At 36.9% G+C, this 24,586-nt stretch overlaps 1 protein-coding gene across 2 annotated transcripts in view; it reads left to right on the top strand.

Moving 5' to 3' along the window:
- prkcab (protein kinase C, alpha, b) overlaps positions 1-22,548 on the top strand; it is a 132,749-nt gene extending 110,201 nt beyond the window's left edge. The window contains exons 9-18 of one of the 2 annotated variants that reach the window (XM_060891964.1): positions 592-621; positions 5,760-5,900; positions 6,555-6,728; positions 9,245-9,336; positions 10,522-10,584; positions 11,655-11,793; positions 13,846-13,926; positions 17,064-17,171; positions 17,596-17,736; positions 18,872-22,548. In XM_060891964.1, coding sequence (XP_060747947.1) covers positions 592-621; positions 5,760-5,900; positions 6,555-6,728; positions 9,245-9,336; positions 10,522-10,584; positions 11,655-11,793; positions 13,846-13,926; positions 17,064-17,171; positions 17,596-17,736; positions 18,872-19,039 — 1,137 coding nt within the window. In that variant the 3' untranslated portion in view covers positions 19,040-22,548. The remainder of the gene's footprint in view (positions 1-591; positions 622-5,759; positions 5,901-6,554; positions 6,729-9,244; positions 9,337-10,521; positions 10,585-11,654; positions 11,794-13,845; positions 13,927-17,063; positions 17,172-17,595; positions 17,737-18,871) is intronic. The other variant, XM_060891965.1, reaches the window with a different exon arrangement.
- The last annotated feature ends 2,038 nt before the right edge of the window (positions 22,549-24,586 follow it).

The raw sequence follows: 24,586 nt of genomic DNA, 5'->3' as shown, positions 1-24,586 counted from the left end.
ATGATACTCATGTGATACTCCTGTGATACTCATACTCTCATGTTTCACTGAGAGTTTCCTTTCTAATAAATACACATGATATTGAAACAGCAGGCCGTATTTGACCTGAAGTCCTTAGCTCTGCCTCCTGTTGTTTTCTGCCAGTTTTACCCTCCCAGCATGGAACAAATCTGGGTTCAGCTGCAAAGTACAGAAGGTTAAGGTCTGGCTGAATAGTCCATCAGTTGCTAGTCTGGGATTTAAACTCACAAGCATCTAAACAGAAATTGAGAACAGAACTACAGTATAATCGCTGATAGTTTCCGACTGTGATGGTTTTACCTCTCTAGCTTTGATAACTGTTCCTGCGTAGGCATTGCACTTATGATAAATAAATAACCAGTACTGTACATTTCTGTACATTGTCTTAAGCATTTAAAAGTGTATTCACTAAGGTGTGATGTAATCCTTTTCTCATAAACAGTCTGTTGGCTTTGGCTTCCCTTTGTCTCTTTCTGTGTGCCTACTTGTTTTTCAGTCCCTGTTGGGTCCTGCAAGTTAACAAGGATGTACAGTATAGACTAACATTGCAGTTTTTCTCCTCTTTTGTAGGCCTGTCAGCTAAATATCCACTTCCTAAAGGTAGCTCTTTCTGTTCTCTGCTTGCTCCCTCATCCCTGCGATCCTCACCCTCTCTTTTTTTCCTCTCTGATTTTTTTGTTTGTGGCTGTGGTCACTACAGAGAAATCAGATTTACTAACAATGGTGCAATCATTGATTTCTTTTACAGGGTTTGCCATGCATGTACAAACACACTTATATGAACTTGAACACACAGACATTCTGATTTACTTTCACCGTCTTTTATTACACATGTGTACTCACACACACACACACACACACACTTGCGATTGTTAGTAAAAAGGCAGTCCACGGATGCTCAAAGGGAAGGTATATTACTGTGTAATATACCGTGTGCGTAAGTGGTCTGCAGCATGCTTTCTATAGAAATCACTCACTGCACTCAACTAAAGCATGCCTCCATGTGCATGCACAAGCACTACAATATTTCTATATTTTTTCCCCACCCACAGTCCTATAATTAATAAAAACCTCTTTGTAACGAATACACAACAACACAACAACTGCAATGCTGTTTGAAGTTTGCATGCTTACGGAAAGTGCACTTACATGAGAACAACACTAGAGGGCAGGACATGTTTGAATCTTTTAACCAGCCAAGTGGACTGTATACTACTATTCCTTCTAACTGACATACATCTGATATATTTTCTATCTGCTAAAGTGTGAGACTAGTGTAAATGTTACGTTTTCTTGTGGATACAGATCACTCACAGAATTACATTACAATGCTTCAGTGACGGTGCATCTGCAGTTTGTCCCATGAGCACTGAGTGTGGTGGAAATACTCCCTGAATGAAACACCACTCCATAGCATGAAAAATAATACATTAAGGCAGGAAAGCTCTTTAGCTTCAAGCTTTAACTGCACAAATATTTGCATAATTAAAATTAATAGATAATTTCCTGTTCTAGCCTCTGTCCTGTAAAGTATAAATCTGATACAACTTAATAATACTTTAATAATAAGCCTTAATAAGCCTTAAAAACACATTCACTGATACACTGTTAAATATATATAATATACGTATATATATATACGTATATATATATATATATATATATATATATATATATATATATACATATATATATATATATATATATATATATATATATATATATATATACATACGTATATATATATATACGTATGTATATATATATATATATATATATATATATATATATATATATATATATATATACGTATATATATATATATACGTATATATATATATATATATATATATATATGTGTGTGTATGTATTCCATTTTTTTTTCTTCAGGGGTGCCAACACTTTTGGCCATGACTGTATATATATATACTGAAATACTGTTCATTTTACAATCAATATTTAGCATTTATTTAAATGCTTTAAACTGTAAAACAGGGGGGCACGGTGGCTTTGTGGTTAGCAAGTTTGCCTCACACCTCCAGGGTTGGGGGTTCGATTCCTGCCTCCACCTTGTGTGTGCGGAGTTAGCATGTTGTCCCCGTGCCTCGGGGGTTTCCTCCGGGTACTCCGGTTTCCTCCCCCGGTCCAAAGACATGCATGGTAGGTTGATTGGCATCTCTGGAAAATTGTCCGTAGTGTGTGATTTTGTGAGTGAATGAGAGTGTGTGTGTGTGCCCTGCGATGGGTTGGCACTCCGTCCAGGGTGTATCCTGCCTTGATGCCCGATGACGCCTGAGATAGGCACAGGCTCCCCGTGACCCGAGGTAGACCGGATAAGTTGTAGAAGATGAATGAGTGAGTGAGTGAACTGTAAAACATTGTACGGTAATGTACTGTAATATCGTAGTAGTATCGAAGTATATCAAAGTATAAAACAAGCACGTACTCTGGATACAAAATAGAATTGAGTGATGTTGAGTTAAGTTGAGTTACAGCTGGGAAAGTGTTCAAATCCCAAAACAGCCAAGTTTGAGTACTAGTGCATGATGCTTCAGCACAGATCTACCTGCTGGATTATGTGTTAATTTATACCTTGTAAGATATTACAGTACTTTACTGTAAATATATTTTACAAATCAGATTGCCAGTAATTTTCTTTAAACTTTTCACACTTGTTTTGTTTTACAGTGTACAGTCTAGTATTCTTTATGTAGATGGACAAGACAAATACAGTCATATAAACAATTTAGAAGTTAGTTCTGGCTGCATAATTTTGCATATTATGAGTGTATTTCATATTACAGTTTTAGGGGAATGTTATCACAGAGTACACAAATACTGCAACTGTAACAACTTTATGACCTTAACATTATGACCACAATCTATGTTTTACATATGACAGCAAATGTTGCTGTTAAATTTTATTTAATTCAGTATTTAATCATTTATACCAACTTGGAACTTGCGTGTACTATTTTGCAGTGTTGAAACTGCTAGAAGCTTGCAATGCATTATGGACATAGACACAGTCCATCAGTCACTCAGACAACATTAGAAGAACACATATTCTGTTGGTTAATTTTTTAACATTATTTTCTTCTAATAATGATTGGCAGTGGTGGCTTAAGTGGTTAAGGCCCTAGGTTATTGATTGGCGGCTTGGGATTCAAGTCCCAGCACTGCCAAGCTGCAACTGTTGGGCCCTTGAGCAAGGCCCTTAATCCTTTCTTCTCCAGGGGTGCTGTATTGTAGCTGCCCCTGCACCCCAACCCCAACCTCCTCGGTTGGGATATGCAAAGAAAAGAATTTCACTGTTCCAATTAGTAAAAGTCTGTGAAAACCATCTGCAAAATGATCTGATATAGGAGATTTAATGGATCATGTATAAAAACCCAGGGCAAATTCATAGTTTTTTTATGATTAGTTTTGCCACAGTATTTAATGAGTGCTTGGTTCAATCTGCTTAAATACTTTGCTGGGTCTACATCCTAACTACAGTCTGCCAGTAGATGACCCCAGTATACACCCATCAGCCATAGCATTAAGGTTCCCTTTATTCCACCAAAACAGCTCTGATCCATCAAGGCATGGACTCCACAAGACCTCTGAAGGTATGCTGAATTATCTGGCACCAAGATGTTAGCAGAAGATCCTTTGCAAGTTTGGATCTCCATGGATCAGACATTTTTGTCCAGCACATCCTATAGATGTTTGATCAGATTGAGAACTTGGAAGTAAAATTCTGCCCCTTGAACACTTGTCAGTATTCCTCAAGCCATAATTCTAACATTTCTGCAGTGTGGCAGGGTGTGTCAAAAGTAACATTCACACAAATGCCAGGACAAATGGATTCCCAGCAGGACATCCTGGTGCCATCTCTTCCCCTGGTAAGGGATGCAAACGCACCTAGGTGTCCACACGATGTATAAGTAAATGTGATTCATCATACCAGGCCTTGTTCTTTTACTGGTATCTAGTCCAGTTTTGATGCTGGATGGATAGGGGTCAGCATGGGCACTCTTACTGCTCTGTAGCTATGCAGCCAAATACACAGCAAAGTGTGATGCAGTGTGTGTTCTGAAACCTTTCTGCCATAGACAGCATTGACTTTTCAGTAGTTTTTGCTACAGTAGCTCTGTAGGATCTGACCAGATTACCAGACTATCCATCACTCTTCATGTGCATTAATAAGCCTTGGGAAGTCATGAACCTGTCGGTTCACCTGTTGTTCTTCCTTGGATTACATTTGGTATGTACTAACCACTGCACACGGTGAACACTTCACAAGACCTGCCTTTTTGGAGATGCTCTGACCCATTTGTCTAGCGCATCACCTTTGAGACCTTGCTGCATAATATATCTCACTTGTTGAAACATGCCATTGTACCGAGATAAGCCATGTTATTCTCTTTACCTGTCAGTGATTTTAATGTTATGGCTGATCAGTGTATAGAAAGGACAGAGAAATCGAAAGATGAGAAAGCATAAAGACTGTGGGTGTCATTTCACCAGTTTCACACTCCTTTGTTGGCAAAGCCATGTATAGCTGTGAACAGGAAGAAGAAGCGAGAAGGGGAAAATTAATGAAAGAAAGGGAATAATCTTGTGTTAGGAGATGGAGGGTGTAATTGGAGGTTGTGAAAGGGCCTAATTAACATTGTCAGGAGGAAGAGATAAAAACCCATGGCCTTGGCTGAATGCACAATATAATACAACACAAATTTTTGATATCATATGAATCGTATTAAAGCATCCTTCTCATTTCTTCTTTGTGATCCCGTATTTCATTTTCTTGCATCCTTTCTTCACAATCCTCCCTCTGGGGATACAGGAAGGACTATATGAATAAGTAAGAACAAAGGAACGAACCTCTGTATTTGCCAAATGAAGTGTCGTTTAAAGTGACGTAGCGTATTAATGACCAACTGTGTGGCCTGTCACTGACTACAACAACAGCAACAACAACAACAAAGTGTAATTACCCATATTACCTACAGTATATGCTCTTTGCAGCATGCTTAAATGCAGATGTTCTGACATGTTCTGATTTTAATAGGACCACTTGTACACAATCTCATTCATGCAGTTATCTAATCCAGGTAAAAGTGGTAGCAGCCCAATTCATCAAATTAAGTAGATTATGATCAAAACCAAAAAACAGGTCTGTGGATGGAAACACCTTGTGGATGAGACAGACCAGAGCAGAATGACCAGACTGGTTTGAGCTGAAATGCAGAAAAGAAAAAAAAACACTCTTTACAACTGTGTTGCACAGAAAAGTATCTCAGGACCAACATCACATCTAAGCTTGAATCAGATATTTGGGATCCACTTCTATCAGCCAAGAACAGAACTCTGAGGCTAGAGTGGGAAAGGATCCCCTAAACAGGACTGTTGAAGATTGGAAAATGACTGAATGTTTATAAATAATTCCCCATGTTATAATTTTTGTGTCAATTGAGTTTTTATTGTCATCCTGTAATCACATATACCCAGGGTTGAGCCTTCCTAACTATGGTATTACATACAAGACATCAAGATTATTTTTTTTTATTTATTTACCACATGAATAATTCCACATGTAAAAATATAAGGGTTTAACCCCTAAATACATTTCAGTGTAAGGCTTTCAAAGCTATGGTTTGTTTAGTCTTGTTTAGCTATGGTAAGAGCTATTCTATGATTGGGTGGAGTACAGTTGTGTGTATGCTCATTAAAGTCTTCTGATTTTTTTATAGAAAGCAAAGCTGGGCCCAGGCAAGAAAGTGATCACACCGTCAAACCACCGGCGCTTCAGTTTTCCCTCCAGCAACATGGACAGAGTTCGACTCAACGATTTCCACTTCCTGGCACTTCTAGGAAAGGGCAGCTTTGGCAAGGTCAGCCCTGATGCCCAAACTTGTATTTAAACATTCAGTCAGTTCATTGGTTGCAATCTGGGGACAGTTAGCAATAAGCCTGAGATTATTCTGACTTTCCTACCTCATCTTCACTAAGAATTAACTAATGAAACCTAGTGTATATTAGCATAGAGTTGTGAACTTTCATACCTCAGCTTAGAATGAATCATTTGAAAGAGGAGTTGGTTAACAAAGAACAAAGAATATTATACTAACTTCTCTACTTTATGTTAACCAAGAATTAATTGATGACACCTGAGGTGCTCTTACAGTACATAGGTCAGCTAAAAATAAATCAATTTAAAATTGGGATGGTTAGCAAAGGGTAAATGAAATCATTGCATTTGCCCTGCTAGTTTTTAGTGTATATTAACCATGCTAGCGTAGTGGCACATAGTTTTGTGACTGTACTTGGGTTTGGTGGTGTACCATGGTGAGGAAATCTGAAATATATTTCTTGTTATTGTAACTATAACCCAGGGTTGAAACATGTAGCTGACAAATTTACCAAACCAATTATATAGAATTAATTAATTAACCAGGTAAAAAAAAATAAAATTTGTAAAAATGTAAATTCTCTATTTCTAAACATCTTCTGTTAAGTGTCTAATGGAGTCTGTGCTCTTCATGCAGGTAATGCTCGCAGAGATGAAGTCCACGGAGGAGCTGTACGCAATCAAGATCTTGAAGAAGGACGTGGTGATCCAGGACGATGATGTGGAGTGTACCATGGTTGAAAAGAGGGTGCTGGCACTGAGGGACAAGCCACCATTTCTCACCCAGCTCCACTCCTGCTTTCAGACCGTGGTAAGAGATGGAGTGAGAGAAAACAGTCAAAGGAAGAGGAGGCAGAGGAGACTGTTTTACAGGAATATTCACAAATGCTAATGCATCTTTTTTGGGGAAGTACAATACTGAGTACATTGACCTGCACGTATAAAAAGTGTCTTTTAATTCTTTGAACAGTTGAATGTTTTTGAAATAGGAGCATTCTTTGTGTCTTAAAGCACATACAGTATTTATACATACTGTATATATGTATAGTATATATTGTATATATTGCATTATAAATATTTGTATATTTATTAGTTACAGAGTTTTATTTGACACTGGAATCCATAATGTAGAATATTCAGCACATTTCTGAAATCTAACAATGTCTTACAGTAGGTAATAAAAAAAAAAAAAATTTTTTTAATTTTGTTTTCAGCAGCACATATTGAAAGAATATTACTCTTTTGAAATATGCAGTCCCTTCTGAAAGTGTTGGAACAGCAAAGCCAGGTGCCATGTTCTAAGTTGTTTAATGCATCTAGATGTATAGCTCAGTAAATCAAATCTAAAATTCTGATCTATTGTCTCACGTGTCTTAATTGTAAAGCAAAATAAAAGAATTGGCTGTTCCAATATTTTCGGAGGGAACAGTATTAAGTAGTAGGCTTGTAACTAAATATAGGTACATTATTTTGATTGAATGTTCGTTGCTTGTTTGTTTGTTAATACTTTTTTAGAAAGCAATTGCCAGAAAGCTTCAGACCTACCTTGTATGCTTTGGGATCCCGCAGTAGGAAACAAAGTCATATAAGCACAATGTTTTTACTTTAGCATGGAGCTTTACTGAACAGCTTTTGAAAGGTCAATGGAAAACTTGACATTTTTCAGCAAAATTCCCACTCCAACTAAAAACCACACAAGTAGGTTATGTGGTTCAGGAGATTTGTTTGGCAGTTTGGTATTTGTTGTTATAATTTGTGAAAGAAAACAGTATTTTCCAGAGGAACAATTTTTTTTCGGAGTCCTTGGGGCATACTGTGTGTGCATACTACTAACCAGTGTAGTATAGAGACCACAAATAGAACTGTTTACTGTGTAAGGTCATATGTGCAATTTATCAGTTCAGGGCAGCCTGTAGTTAGGCTATAGTAGATAATGTCGATAATGAAAAGCTATAGTAGATAATGTACATATAGTAGATAATGTCAAAATGTGACCAAGTGAAGGGTTTTCTCAGTCAACAACACATAGTGATAGCTGACTGTAGCGATAGCTGTATTTCACTGTAGCGATAGCTGTATTTTATTGTAAATACTGCACCATATGTTATTTTGAGACTTTGCTGGAATATGCATATGTGAAGGGATCCTGGTGCTTCAGGTGGGATGTAGTAGCCTAGTGGTTAAGGTGTTGGATTACCAATTGGGAGGTTATGAGATCAAATCTCATGTCCACCAAGATGCCACTGCTGGCCCATGAGCAAAGCCTTTAACACTAAAATTAGATGAAAAATATAAGGCGCTCTGGATAAGGGTTGTGTAAATATATTTCTATGCTCCTGGAAGATTTGAATATTTGCAAGAGCTTCTTGCTTGCAGTACCTTACATGACTTTTACTATATTTTTACTTTTGTCATGAACAAACACTGGGGAAAATGAATCTTAATAATCTGCAATTGTAGACATGAGTTCCCTCTCATCTTCTAGGCAAAAGAATCAAAATCAAATATAAAATCAAACAGTAAGCATCAGTATAAAATTTAAAAGTGATAACACTATGAATTGAGCTTTCTTAATGTGGGAGACATTGGGAATATGTGGATACACCCACATTTTATTTGTAACTTCTTCAAATCTTTTATTGATTTACGCTGTATTATTTCCCACACAGAAAAAAAATGCATCATTGGCACTCAGTTATATGTGTGTTTTTTTTTTTGTTTTTTTTTTTTTTTCCAATTTGTTTTTTTTTTTTTAAATTTTTCCCACCCAAGTGCTTTCTAGCCTTAAATATGTATTCTAGTTCAGTACAGTCAATAGGTTATTTCTGAAGATTTCTCCATAGGTCAGTGTGAATTTATAAGGGCATTGGTGTGTGGGATTTCAGGGCATCAGAGTTACAACAGAGCATCCTCAATAAGGGAATCCTACCCATAAATTTTGCAGTGTGCTTCTCCACATGCTCTTTATATATTATTCAAAAGGTGTCCGTAAATACTACTGTTGTCTTTCCACCAAATCTCCGGCCATTTCTCACTAATAAATAGTTTTTAAATAGTTCGGAAATAGTACGTAGTAGATAGTAGTAGGTGATAGTAGGTAATAGTTCACCTGAAGTATCGGAATAAAGGGGACTGTGTGTATGTTCTATAATTATCTATAAAGAATGTATTATATAAAACTGATGCAAATTAGTTCATTTGAGCTGCTGTGTAAATCTCTGTTATTGCTGTTAGTAAAGCAAAAAATAAAAATGAAAACCTACACATATAAGCATTATTATAAAGGCATGAGAATTTTGAAGATTTCTTCTCTGACTTTATTTGCAGGATCGGCTCTACTTTGTGATGGAGTACATTAACGGTGGAGACCTGATGTACCACATCCAGCAAGTGGGCAAGTTTAAGGAGCCTCAGGCTGTGTAAGACTTTAGTTTATTATAATGAATAATATTAGGTATATGCGCTCAGCTATTAAACATGTAGATCATTTAAATACAGGTGAAAACATGCAGGTATATCGAGATTCAAGGTATATCATCAATACATATAATCAATCCAAGGATAACGTCAATAAAATATTTTTTCAGTTCTTTGTAGTCTTTCTATTCTTTGTCCAGATGATCAGTGTGAATATAGGCACAAGCATGTAACACCTAACCTCTTGTTATATAGAGAAAACCTTTGCCAACACTAAATAGATACATATGCCACTTGTGCAGCCTCTCGTAATACAGTAGATTGTATTATCTGTGTATTACATGTCACCGTAAAAGACACAGACTTCCTATGCATACTTAATCCTGCTACTGGGTAATGATTTGTGTATGCATTTGCAGCAGGCTTAAAGATTTTAACTCATTGGTTTGTGTAATCAGTATAGCATCAGGGTAGCATCGATGCCTCTCAGATTCAGAGTCCATGGTTTACAGTACTTCTGAGCTTAGTTTATTATCTGTGTGGTGTTTCACATGTCCACTAAGTATTTAATAGGTTTCCTCCAGTTTCCACCCACCACATATTCAATTACAAAGGAACGTAGAGTATATAATCCACTTATCAACATGTTTTTGGAGGTGGGAGAAAACTGGGAGATCCTGGAGGAAACCCATGCAAGCATGCAAACTGATGCTGTGTTATAAATTTATTCTGTTTGATTATCTGCTTAATTTGAATGAAAAGGCTGTAAATATGCCTGCATTGTAGCTAACAATAGCAATATTAGTTCAATTCATTGCAAAACTACTTTCAGTAAGCGATTTTACTTACAAATCTTTTTTATTCTTATTTTTAGAAATATAGTTTGCCCATGGGGTCAAATTTGGCCATTACTATAGGCTAGCAGCTGCAACCAATAGCAAATTACTCTTGGTATGCTAAGGAAAGCTCATAATTCCACAAAAAACACTTTGCACACAGTGACAAGAGAATGTGTGTTTGAAACCTTTTAGCTTTTGCACCTGTTTCATTTATATGGTCTCTATTAGTACTTGATAACTTATGAAACCGAATATAGCATTATAAGAGATAGCTGAGATAGCATTAAAACTAATTTCCTTCTCTAATTACCTTACCAGGCTGATCACAGGTTTATTATGTGTTTGTAGGTTCTACGCTGCCGAGATTGCCTTGGGCTTGTTTTTCCTGCATAGGAAGGGAATCATCTACAGGTTGGTCTCAGTTTGAATCAAATGATCTGCTCATGTCTCCATAGTGATAGATAACTTAGTAAAAACCAGTAGCCTTAAGTTACACATGTGAAAATAGGTACACATTAATGCAACAAAGATATAGTTTGCCTTATTTCATTGTTATTTTGCAATATTCATTGTTATTTTGTTCTCCTGGAGGTGACACGTCTTTTTGGATTGTTATTTTTTGAAATTGAAAACAAAAACTAAAAGACACAGTATATTTATAAAACGTTAGATTAAAAAGTAGAGCTTATTTCAATTAATTTAACTGGAATTGGTGTAGCACGGTTGAGTAATGCATGAGTCTTCAAAATGAAGCACAGGTTGTTACCGTTTACTACAGTATAATGTCTGGTCTTCTAAAAGCTTTTTACTGTAGGTGGGGTTAATACTGATCATGAATTAGCACAAAAGAAGATGTTTTGTTTCTACATTGTCTGTTGACATGTACCTTTAATAATGGGAGTCGTAAATTGGCTACAGTGTTTGGAATCAGAATGCATTGCTAGGATGTGAATGTTGATCTCGGTATAGTTATAGAAAAATGCATGCTGTCCTGCAGGTGGAAATTTACATCAGTTTTACTGATCTAACAGTGCAAGACATCACGTCTGGGTGGTGTGACACTGATGAAGATAAATTACTCGTACACTGAGTGAAAGAGGGATAGGAGGAGGGAGCGAGGGTGTTACCTGTAACATTGCAGAGCTATTTCTCTCACCGAACAAAAACATCATCTGTCTTAATAATGCTCCTTGATGCTGCTGAAGAGTGACTCATATTTTTACACACGCACACACACAAACACACTAATACACACCCACGCACAGGGCCACAACAGAGCTTTTTCACTCGCAGTACCATAACCCTGACACATGGACAAGGACAAAGACAAGACTTTAAACTAACTAAATAAATCAATAAAAGACAGTTGACATCTAATTTGCTTTGTGAACATATGCTAAATCTAGTCAGATATTTGTCTTATATTCAATAATGGCTTTTCTTGCACTCTACTGATGTTCCACTCAACTTTGCTCCTACAGAGACCTGAAGTTGGATAACGTGATGCTAGACTCAGAAGGCCACATTAAAATAGCCGATTTTGGCATGTGTAAGGAGAACATGTATGAAAGCATGACAACACGCACCTTCTGCGGTACTCCTGATTACATCGCCCCAGAGGTAAGACATGAAGTATGAGTGTCAGTGAGAGAGGGCGGGACTTTGGTGTTTTTACATTACATGCAACTGCAGAGCAACATGAACTATTTTAAAATACATTATGGGGGTATGGTGGTCAGGGGCACTACCAGTGATTGCCCACCTATTATTAGTACCAGCCCACCCTAATATAATTTGCTGGAACCGGGCCCTGTTTGTGAGATGTCTTGTCCATTAAAGTACAGTATGTGATTTCGGGACTCACTAACTGTCTTTCTTCACTATAGCCATCCTGTGATACGGTTAAATATTCACTATGGTGTATTATATGTAAGATTTTGACTCAGTACACTACAGTACACTTCAGTATCAGGCCACATGCTGTCAAACTGTGGTATAAACCAGCTGAGAGGTTGAATGCAAAAGATATTATACATTTTCTAATTCTGGTCCTAAGATTAGACCATTCTGTCCTTCTCCATGTCAGACTGACACTCTGATGGAGCACCTGGTGTCTGAGAAATGAAGCACAGCTGCACATTAATTCTGTATCAGAGTGGATACAGAGCGGAAGAACATGCATAGCAAGTAGGCTGATATTTTTACAGCAGGATACAATGTGTAAGTTGGATATTTGGAACAAGAGGTACAAAGATATTAAATATTTGGATTTATCCGTGTCTGTTTCATAATTGTCTGTTTTATCATTGTGTTAAAAGTCAACAAAAATTCCCATTTTTGCTAAACCATTGTTCTTATTGTTCATTAGGGATTAAGACAAGAAATGTATAAAAGTCTAAAAGTCTCGTAGTGCAAAGTAAAACAGATAGATTAATGTACTGATGTGCTCTGTGTGTATACAGGGTGCATTTATTGTGATGTTAATAAAAAAAAGTTATAACTCGCTTCATTTAGATAGCCATGTGAACCCATCGTGAGAGGGGGCTGTTGTTGTTGGCGATGGTGCTAATGGTGTCTTTTTTCGGGCACATTATGCAAAACTGATTTGAACAGACTTTCAAGGATGTCGTTTTTTTTGTGATTGTAGAAATGAACACATAGAAACTACAGCAAAATCAAGCATTTTTAGACACAACAGTCACTCAGCAAAAATCCTGGAGCAAATGATCAAAACGTCTTTGTTTAGTATTCAAAATCAAATTTTATTGGTCACAGACACAATCATACACAGTAGGACATGCACTGAAATTATTTTTACGACTGTCCATGTTATAAATATAAATATAAATCTAATTTTAAAAGTATTAAAAAATTGTACATTTTTAAAATTAAAATTTAAAAAATAAATAACATTTCCATAATATAATAAAAAGGTCTTCATGCAGATTTGTGCAAAATGAGGTTATTATTATTGCTCCGGTTGTCGGACTTCAGAAAAAGCCATTGTACATTGTGGGGTTAGAAAATTCTTCAAATCTGTCAACTGACCTATCATTTCTTACATGCTTGTCAATTCTAAAAGTAACAGGATTAGCTATGGTATTCAAAATCTAGTCAAAATATTTTGCTTTCCATTAAAGCAGATTAACAGAATTCGTTCTCGGTGCTACTCCTATTCACGGTTGTCTATTTTCCAACACAGATGTCAGAGTAAATAGTCACAGTGTGTTTGTGATTATTAATACACTCATTTGTATTAATGTCCTTTCCAACTTGCAGGTTCCTTTGGATAGCCTATGCCTCATTTAAAGCAAAGATTGTGATATTTCTTGGTAATAAAATATAGATACAAGTTCATCTGGAATAAATACTCCAGTAAAGAAAGAAATAGTATAATGGTATACAACTGGAGACTTTCACTCTGCTAATGCATATCATTATGCACGTGTGTGTCTATTTATAGTAAGGAGTGTGAGGGAGGATTGTCAGTTGTTTTAAAAAAAAAACAGAAATAGAATGTAAGTCAGCTGATGATCTCCACCACTGTAATTAAGCCACACTACAGTGAACACACATGATGAACAGAAAGGGTACGAGTGATCCAAACTCAACATATACATCCACTGTGTGTAATCATAATCATTGACATGTCTGCTCTCTGCCTCTTTGCAGATCATTGCGTATCAGCCTTATGGAAAATCAGTGGACTGGTGGGCCTATGGTGTCCTATTATATGAGATGCTGGCTGGACAGGTATGTATGTGTGTTGTTCAGTATGAAGCATCGCATAAGGTTACAGTGGTCGAAAGCAATTAAGAAATTAATTTTAGCGAATAAAACCTTAATCGTAATTTTAAAGATACAATAAGTGAGTCACACCCATGCATTTTGAGTGGACGCCAGACAGTAGTAAAAGATACGATTGTAGGGACGATCTCGCAGTCGGTCAGTCTTGCCATATTAATAACTTTGCCATAAAAAACACCTTTTTATAATTTCCACCAAAAATTCTAAGATAAAATGACATTTTCCTCCTGCAGTCGATCAACAGCACTTCATCAGCCTTCACTTTGATATCCCTGTGCTCAGGGTGTAGCTATCTTTAGTAGCTTTAAACATATGGGGGGTTTAAAGCTACTATCTTTAGTAGCTTTAAACATATGGGGGAAAATGCTTGAATCTGATTGGATAATTCTGTTCCTCGTTCATAGCAGCAGGTAGCCAATAAAATTTTATACATCAAACTATGGTTACATTTATTTGGTAATTGATTATTGTCACAAATCTTCACTTTCTACATGTATTCTGTTTGTGTTTCACTCAGTATTGTTTGTTTACTTTTGACACGTGTCTTTGGTTTTCTCTGATTGTGCCCTGATCATTCTCACATGTTCTGTGTTTCCCCTTTGATAAGTTTTTCTATTTTAATCCGTTTTTGTTCTTTTTTACTCTGGGCTATGTATCAGTGTTGTATTCTCAGGATCTCACTGTACCAAGCCTTGTTTCCTGTTGCTTGTTTATCCATAGCCATAACCTTTGTTTGTTTCATGTTTAGCTTCTAATTCTCTGCTGACTCACTCCAGGTTATGAGCACTTTTATGAGCCAGACTGAATGTGTCTAATAAGCCTTGCTGTGATAAAGCTTGACTATTGCTTTGATTGAAATTTGAGTATCAAGCCATGCTCAGCCTGTTCTGTATGGTCTGTTTGTCATTTGTTTCCTACATGTTTTTCCTTTCTTCCCTTTCTTTGTTATCACTGGATCTTGTGCCTACCTGATGTGTGCTAATTTTCTCCCTGTAAATAAAATGATACAAGAAGTACTTTCAATTCAACTATCTATCGCTTCACTCTCTTTAAATACCTTACTGTTTATTTTCGATCGCTAATTCATTTAAAGAACAATACCTTTTTCCTTCCAGACTAATTATGTCATTATTTTTATTATTGTTTGTTAAGATTTTCCCTCCAGAATATTTTGTACTAGCATTATATAATCATGACAAAAGGCACAAAGAAAGTTACTAATAAGGGGCTCATGTATGAAAAACACTTAGAAGTATCAATCAAATAGAGTTATATTTTATTGGTACAGCATTTTAACAACAGATATTGTAGATTTAAAACCCTTATGAGCAAATCAGTGGTGATGATGGTAATGAAATTCTTTGTCAAGAGACACGACCACGAAACCTTGAGTTACTCCTTGTGCCAACAAAACAGCTCAGACCTGTTGAGACTCCACAAGACGTCTGAAGGTGTGCTGTGGCACTTGGCACCAAGTCATTATAACATGAGATCCTTTAAGTCGTTTAAGCTGCATGGTGAGGCCTCCATGGATTGGACTTGTTTGTCCAGCATGTCTCACAGATGCTCAGTCGGACTGAGATTTGAAGTCAACACCTTGAACTCATGTTTCTCAAACCATTCCTGAACATTTTATGCAGTGTGGGAAGGATGCATTATTCTGCTAAAAGAGGTCACTGGCATTATGCAGTACCTTTTCCATGATCTGGTGTACTTGGTCGGCAACAGTGTTTGATAGAGAGGAACATTTCAAAGTAACATCCACATGAATGGAGGGATCCAAGGTTTCCCAGCAGAACATTGCTCTTAATGTTGAGAGCTGACTGTTCACTTGCTATCTTGACAGGTTCCATTGTAATGAGATAATCAATATTATTCATGTCAACTGTCAGTGGTTTTAATGTTATGGCTGATCATTGTATAACCTTGTACAGTCAATTAGAGTTAAGGCAAACAATGAAACATACTGCATGTTGAAAGGATACATGTTATTTATGAGTCCTGGAATGAGCACAGGATTGCATTTTATTATTACAGCAGCACTTTACACAAGGGACAAGTCTCTTTTATCAAGGTGATATTATCCCTAGAAGCAGAAAAGTAAGCTTCAAAATTTAGGTGAGATTATCTACAGCAGCACAAAGTGCAGGAAGTTTTAGATAAATGAGAAGGGCTAATAGTGGAAAGGTGGAAAGCATCAGGATTAAGGCCCATAGTTAAATTCATTAAAAAAATTTACATTTTTCAAGATTTAAACAGTTGAGATATCGTACACACACACACACACACACACACACACACACACACACACATAAAGTATAGTACTTTATAGTACTTTAATACCCTCAGCTGTGTGTGTGTGTGTGTGTGTGTGTGTGTGCGTGCCATAAAGTTTACTTTATCTTTAGTACCCTCCTGCAGCACCAGTTATTAATCTGATTTACTGTAGTTTCCACATGTACAGGTAAGAGATATAAAGTCAGTCAAGATTCTACCACAAATGTAAAATCCTAAGTGATCCAGAGTACAGAAACTAATCCCAAACAAAAGGCAAACTTACTATAAAAACAAAAGCCCATACAAAATGGTTTCCCTTTACAAATGACCTAAGGTGCAGTCTCTGGTGCAGTCTTTAAGGAATTTAGTGAGTAAATGTTTCAAGCATCTTAATATAATTTGCACCAAAAAAACAATATTCTCTGTAATATTGATTCTATTGAAAGATGAACTAGGCATGAAGCTAAACTTTTCCTTACACTATACAAAATAACACTTCTTAAAAAGCATCGGTATTGTGAGTGATATCGGGATGCTAGCAAAAAAAATACATTGTAGTAAAATCTGTAGTGCTGCTTATTGCTTGTGTTCTTAGAATAAAAGACAAAAACTTTCATGTAAAACTTTAAATTAAACTCTAACCCCTTGGCCTACAGCATTATAGAACAATCAGCAAAATGGATTCTTATTGCACTTACACGAATGAGGTTCTTTCTGTCATCAACACCTACATCCTGGTAGACTTGGCACTTCTCTTATGTGTTCTTTCACCTTCTGAGAAAAACAAACTGTGTGTTTCACAACAGCCACCGTTTGATGGTGAGGATGAGGACGAGTTGTTTCAGTCTATCATGGAGCACAATGTCTCCTATCCTAAGTCCATGTCTAAAGAAGCCGTGTCCATCTGTAAGGGAGTGAGTATCCATCTTTTCAACTGCTCTACCTTTTCTTATTCCTGACCTTCAGCATTGAAGGAAAATCAGCAGCTCCAAAGATTATAATGTAAGGATATCACTCTGTGATAAAGAGGAGCAGGAAGCATGTTTCAAATTCCTTACCAAAGCCAGATCATTTCATAGCATGATTTCAGATAACTGTGTTCAATATCAAATTTTCTTATGTCTAGTGGATGGGAACATTGTCACCCTGGAAGAATCAGAACGATACATTATTTTCAGGAGTCCATTAAAATATGGAAGACATTTTAGAACAGAAGATGTTCAGAAGATATTGCAGAATTACAACTGAGAGGATCCAGCTGTTCTACATACAATATATGATGTGATATATATGGTGTGATATGATCTGATATAGTAGGAGATTATTATCTTCTTTTAGCTGATGACAAAGCACCCATCAAAGCGACTCGGCTGTGGCTTCGAAGGGGAGAGAGACATTAAGGAGCAGGCTTTTTTCCGAAGAATTGACTGGGAAAGACTGGCCAACCGAGAGATTCAACCTCCATTCAAACCCAAAGTTGTAAGTGTGTGTGTGTGTGTGAGTGCGTGTGCAAATATTATGTTTTCATTTCTCATTTTCAAGCCCATATTTGGTTCTTCCTCAAACTAATGTATCAAAGTTGGAAGCACGTTGTGTTTTTTTTTGTATTCTGTAGCAGTTTCTCTAAGTGGCCCAAACATGTTCTAGTACGAATCCATGGTGTGTAAAGTTTGGAGCGTAGGCATTTGTAAGTGGTCTACACAGAGCTCTGACTCAACCCAACTGAACACATTTGGAATTAACTGGAACCCTGACAGCATCCAGGTCTCCTCACTCAACATCAGTACCAGACCTGGTTAATGCCCTTGTGTCTGAATGAGCACAAATCCCTACAGCCACACCCCAAACGAATAAACCCTTCCCAGAAGAGTAGAGGTTATTATAGCAGGAAAGAGTGACTACATCTGAATGGGTTAATCATCAAGCAAATATCTGTGATAGTCAGGTTTGCCTTTGGCGACCCTAAAAATGAAAAAGGAGAAAAATCAAAGACATTAAAATATTACCCACTTTCTAAGAACCAGCCTCACTCTCCAGACCTCATACCAGGGATCCACAAAAGTTCAGTGTTAACTCTGTTAACTACAACAATAACAGCTGCTACAATGCATTGCTCGGTTTGAGCATTAACCTGCCTTTTATGAATAGGCATGTAAAGTTGTCTAAACTAATCAATTCAAAAGCTTTTCTAAGCTCAGAATAGCTTCTTTAGCCCAGAACTTCTAAGTATGTGCTAATATGTGTTAAAGGAAAATAAATGAGCTGGATGAGCTTGGATTATCTCAATGAAAGAAACATACTGTAATAGAAAGGAATGATGTTTTTTAGGCTGGTGTGCTGTTTGTGGATCAAAATGCACCTTGTGGTGTTGTTAATATTAAGGTCATTAATCAGTGTGTTTTATTTATTGTCCTCCTACAGGATGTATAACCATATAGTGTGGTAATTTTTTTTAACCACAGTGAAAGAAACACAGGGTTGTTGTATATAAAATGAGATACTGAGAAGTGTAAGACAAACATGTAGACAGGGAAGTACATGTAATTATACAGTAAAACCAGATACAAAAAGCCAAAGTGCTTGGACTCTTCTATAATACACTCTTTCGTTACAGTGTGGCAAAGGGGCAGAGAACTTTGACAAGTTCTTCACACGCACCCAACCCATGCTGACCCCACCAGACCAGCTGGTCATCGCCAACATCGACCAGAGCGAATTCGCAGGTTTCTCCTTCATCAACCCTCAGTTCATTCACCCAACAGTACACGGAAGCATCGTATGAGACTGAACCGACTTGTAACTCCTAACCACAACGACGATGACCATAAACTCCAAAATCTGTCTGTACTGTTAATGACCATTTAGCAGAAAGTGCAGAAATTGTGAATGTGAGAGCTTAAATGGGATGATAATTGATTGATTGATTGATTGATCGATTGATTGATTGACAGGACACCCAGCTTCACACGGTGCAATACATGAAATAGGTCACAGTAGTTCTGAAATCTAACGGTTTAAAGGCTTTAGAGCAATGATTACATAACAGCCTGTTGAATATCCGGTTACATATATGTCAATTCAGCGTATATTAATGATGCAATATAATGTGGAATTAACAAAACATGACCAGAATGTATGTTTGAGAATTAGTTGATTGGAGAATGTTACTTGATTAAATTGGAGCAGTGGGCAATACTAGAGGACAAGTGTAGGACCAGTGAAATCATTTTAATATATAAAAGTATAAGACACTGGTTCTTTTTAGTTTTTACCCCTGAATCCAGAGCCTTGCCAGTCTGTGTGTATGAGGCATGTTGACATGCTTGTCTTGCTTATTTTTTGTCTTAGCGTTGTGTTTCCTCTTATTTACTGCCATTTCTAAACTTCCTAAACTTAATAGACATCTATTGGTAGTTGTGCCAAAACATTTTAGAGCTCTCACTATGACCATATTTTAATTTCTATCTAAAGCTCCTGTGAATATGACTCATGTTATTTTCATCCGGACTTCGACTAAATTGTTCTGTGCTCCTGTTTGCAGCATGAAAGTCCTTAAATGTACGTTCGATTCCCCATGACATTTTGTTTGAGCTGTTATGTGCATCAGCCAGCATGCTGTATTCTGTACATGCAAGACAAGACACCAAACTGTTACCAGAGTGTTCACAGTTGCTCTTGCGTACACTGCAGTGCTGCATGATACAGCATCGATTCGTTATTTCCTACTGATTTTCAGTGCAGAGTGGAGTGACCACCCTGATACTTCCCAACATACAGTTAAGACAGTTGTTTTCCTTCAAATAAATTGAGAGACACAATGCGCATGCATTAGTAGCCTACCAGCTAACACATAGTCAAAAGTCCAGTGACGAAGATTGTTTCCTCCACATGATTGCAACCAGCTTGCTGTTCTGAAATGCACAGTGCAGTACTATGATGCATGTTTTTTTCTCTGTTTCTCTGTAACGTCCATTAACAAACCCAATAGACAGGTAACAGTCCCCAGTATCAATCCTGCTTGCGTTATATACTGAAACGAAGCGTTTATGTAATTTCCCGTGATGAATTTTGTGTCCTAATATATGCGCTGAAGTTCTTCTCTGCTTCATTTAAATTTTTTTTCCTCTCTATACTTTCGATCTTTGCTCCGTAGATGCTTTTATATGAAGAAGTATGTTTACTGTTACATTAAAGCAACACTATATCCACCGTTTTTGTAAATACAGAGGCTGTTTCAAAAGAGAATTAACTTTAACTGTAGATTTTATACCAACAACTGAATGTGCTTTTACAACATTAGTTGGTTTTGACATATCTGTATGCTTTAGATAACGTGATTAAAGGAGACTAGTTTGGCAGAACCCTTTGATAGCTCTGGTATTGGCGAACCTTGTTATAAATGTATTTCTTGTATTTATCCGCACTTTTTGTCAATGTTTATGAGACAATTTAAGCGAATAAGCAGTATTTAGGTATGAGCGCAGTGTTTATACCAGCGCTCCTGTATTTCTTTTTGTTGTGTGCATGTGAGGGTGTGGGCAAATCAGAGCATGTAAATCAAGTATTGAGTCAACTACAAATCTACAAATCAACCATCTCTAGGAACGGCCGTGTCATGCCAAGTACAAAACCTGTGCCCTTTACTTTCATGTCGTCATATTTTCCAGCTTCCTCCTTCCTTTTTCTGGCCACTTAATGAAGAACTAGCAGACATTAGTCAGACTTCATTTATATTATATTTACACTGATTACTTTATTGTAACCAACTGACAATTTCAGCAGAATACATTCACTTGCGTAAGTTTTCACCCCGACCTTTTTGAATGTAAGAAACTGAAATAGACATATTCGGGGATTTAAGTCATGAAGGAGAATGTAGATAGTTTGCTAAATTATTTACAAATCAAAAATGTTCAAGTAATTGCAGATATACTCACCCCCACACACACTTGGGTTTCAGTGGTGCAACCAGTTGCCATTTGTTGAAAGATTCTTTACATCAGGTTAATTTGTGTGCAATTCTTGTGTCACATGATCTTGTTAAAAGTACATCTGTTCCTGTATCTTGTTATAGAGCATCTAAACAAACAGCATCGTGTCCATGTTTAGGTCAAATTTCTGAAAACTTCTGAGCTTGGTTTAAAAAAAACAATTTCAAACATTATATCCCATAGAGCACTGTTAAATTCATTAGATAAAATGGACAGAATATAGCACTGTGACATGGCTGTCGTCCACTAAGTCAGCGACCAGATAAAGAGGGCATTACTCTGAGAATGTGTATATTCAAGGGATAACACATAGCTGACTTAATACTCTTGAGAGTCCAATAGTGACTAGTGATGATACTGGGATTTCCCAAGAACCTCCATTGCCTAAGTGATCTGAAATTCCCATTTTTGTCCATTTGCTGTTTATCCATTTGTGCCAAAAATGAATGAAAATCTTTATGTATATAGAAAATGTAATTAAATAAACTTGACCCATCAGGAATCCATTTCCCCCAACCTAATACCTCAGGATGTTCCCATACACATGCACTATTAATGTGCCAATGATCTTAGTGGATTATTGTCTACTTTGACACTTTACAAGTGGATTTGTTCACTTTCATTGGTTTGGGTCTCTCACCGTTCAACAGTAGTGTCCTTTTCACTGCATAGCAATGGATATATTAACCCAGACCATCTATTTTATTTTATACAGCTCTATCTTTTATTTCAAAATACCCAAAACACTTTTAATAATACGGTATGTTATTATTAATTATCTTCATTTGAGTTATTAGAATATATACACATTTGTATAAATGTATGGAAATAGGTGCTCAAAACCTTTTCATATGCTTGGGATCATCCTGACGGCAGGTGCGATTTTAAATAAGCAAATCATTTTGTGTTGGAAAAATCTGTTTTATTAGCATTCCTTAACAAAATTTATGTCATACTAAAATACAAAAACGATTTAATACTTACAGTGATTGTTATGTCAAAGAGTTGGCACCATATCTTGCAAGAATTACAGCGTGTCTCACATTGAGATTGTTGGAAATATATCCGTTATTTCAACGTCTCAGATAATAACAGTGTCCAAAATCTCCATGTATCGAAGACTCTATTCACATAAATCTTCAGAAGAGATTCAAATCAGAATAACAATGGATCTAGGACAATGTTTTAGTTTGAAAACAATATTTATTCTTTCTTGTTTATAATTAACAAGCTTTGCAAAGGTTTGTCCTTATGTTCATTGTTGAAGATACTGTCTATTAATAAATGTTAAAGAAATGTTGTCCTGACGTTTGTTTTTTATTTTTTTCCCCAAAAACTATTACTATTTCAAGCTCTAGATATATTTATGTTGGCTTTGTAGAAGCCAACATTCTGTTTTCCTATTTAAGCTTAGACAAAAATTTATCAAGAGTAACTCCTCCTAGGGCTTTCGAGCCACATGCACCGAATTTGGATATGTTATAGACCCTGGTCTGAAGTTTGTTGCTATTACGTTTCTAAATGATCTGAGTACCGGTACTTCTGGTACCGGGTCTCAAAGTGGCCTTTTTTCCCATAGACTCCCATTATAAATTTTGGAGGTTTATAACTCGGTAAGCTTTTGAACTATCTACACCAAACTCGGCCAGCTCCTTTAGGAAGCTACTCTGAACAAACTTTTAAATTGGTGCACCGACTGGCCTTCCGGTTGTCCCGCAGCCCCGCCCCCAATATATGCAAAATCAAAAAGAACAATGATGTTCTTCAGAACAATGAGGGGAACTTCCTCACAGGTATTCTGATGACGTGACGTCACGTGAAAATTAAAAATTAGTACAACATGGACTTGTGACATATCAAAACACTCAGCACAATGAGGAGAACTGCCTCACGTGTATTCTGGTCACGTCACATCAAAAAACAATAATTAGCTCAACATGGACATGTGACATATCAAAACACTCAGTCCAATGTGGGGAACTTCCTCAAGAGTATTAGGATGACGTCACATGCTCGTCTCCACTTTCCTCCCAATGTTTTGGCACCCTAGCTTTCTGTCTACTTGCTTCCAAAAGTAACACTGACCTTTATGTCCACTCGCCTCCAAAAAGCACCGGCATTTGCGAATACTTCCATCGTCAAAGCCAACATCAAAGTTTGTTGCGACAAACTTTACAAACCTAGTTCCATTTGTTATGGATTAATCAGATACATTTCACACATGATCATAGGTTTTCTGCATTTGATTGCATGAAGAATATGTGACTGTGTGAAAAAAAATTAAGATGCACTGCATTATGTTATGCCCAAAAATTCTATTTTATATAAAGTTGCATAAGTGTACACTCACAAACCACTTGATTGGATATACTTGAGAGATAAATCAGTTTGTAACCAGTCTTAGCTATGCCAGTAGCAGTAGCAGTACAGTAGCTATGCCAAAATGTCACCTCCCTTCTCCCAAGCAACACAAGACCACCACTGACGGATGTTATGTGTGATGGATCATTCTGAGCACAGCTCTGTGCTTGGTGCTTTTTTATGTGTATTATGTTTATCAGCTTTCTAAACACTTTATTAGACACAACTAGCCTGTTTATGCACATTGTAAATGGAGCTACAGATGGACCATAGCTTTCTTCCATCCATAAATTGTATAAATCTTATTCTAGTATCATTTTCTAACTTCATTTTTATACTGGTTTTGCTAAGAGTGTTAGCAAACTTTGTGTACTTTGCTTCACCTTTACCACATTTACATAATATTACTTAATTGCCTTAGTGGAGCCTAATGTTCTCCAGTTCCTGAGCTTTGATTTACGATGTGTGTGGAGTTTTGTGTGTTCTTCTTGTGCCCTCCATTCTTCCAAGTTACACCCAACTTTCAAAATCATGGCAGAATCCTCCAGGTGTTTGTAGGTGAGTGACAGTAACCAATTTATGGTTGATCATCTGACTGTGTAATACAGACCCTGTGTAGGACTTCAGTTCATCATGGCACAATACACACACATTCACACCTAGGGGCAGTTTACTGTATCCAGTTTACCCGAAGCCATGTTTTTGGGGGGTGGGTGGAACCCCACGTGGACACATAATAGAGAACATCTGAAACTCCACATAGACAGGAACCTGAATTCACTCTCAAATTTGGGACCCAGGAGCTATAAAGCAACAATGCTACCTGCACAGTCACCATGCCTTCCAGGGATAGGCTCCAGGTTCCCTGTGACCCTGTGTTGGATAAGTATAGTAAATAGATGGATGGACATTTTTAACTCCTACTGGACTAAATTTATATTTACAACTGGATTTCACAGCCCAGAGTAATTTTTTAT

The sequence above is a fragment of the Tachysurus vachellii genome, chromosome 18 (assembly GCF_030014155.1).
Source record: "Tachysurus vachellii isolate PV-2020 chromosome 18, HZAU_Pvac_v1, whole genome shotgun sequence".
NCBI lineage: Eukaryota > Metazoa > Chordata > Actinopteri > Siluriformes > Bagridae > Tachysurus > Tachysurus vachellii.
This window is presented reverse-complemented; position numbering and strand designations above follow the sequence as displayed.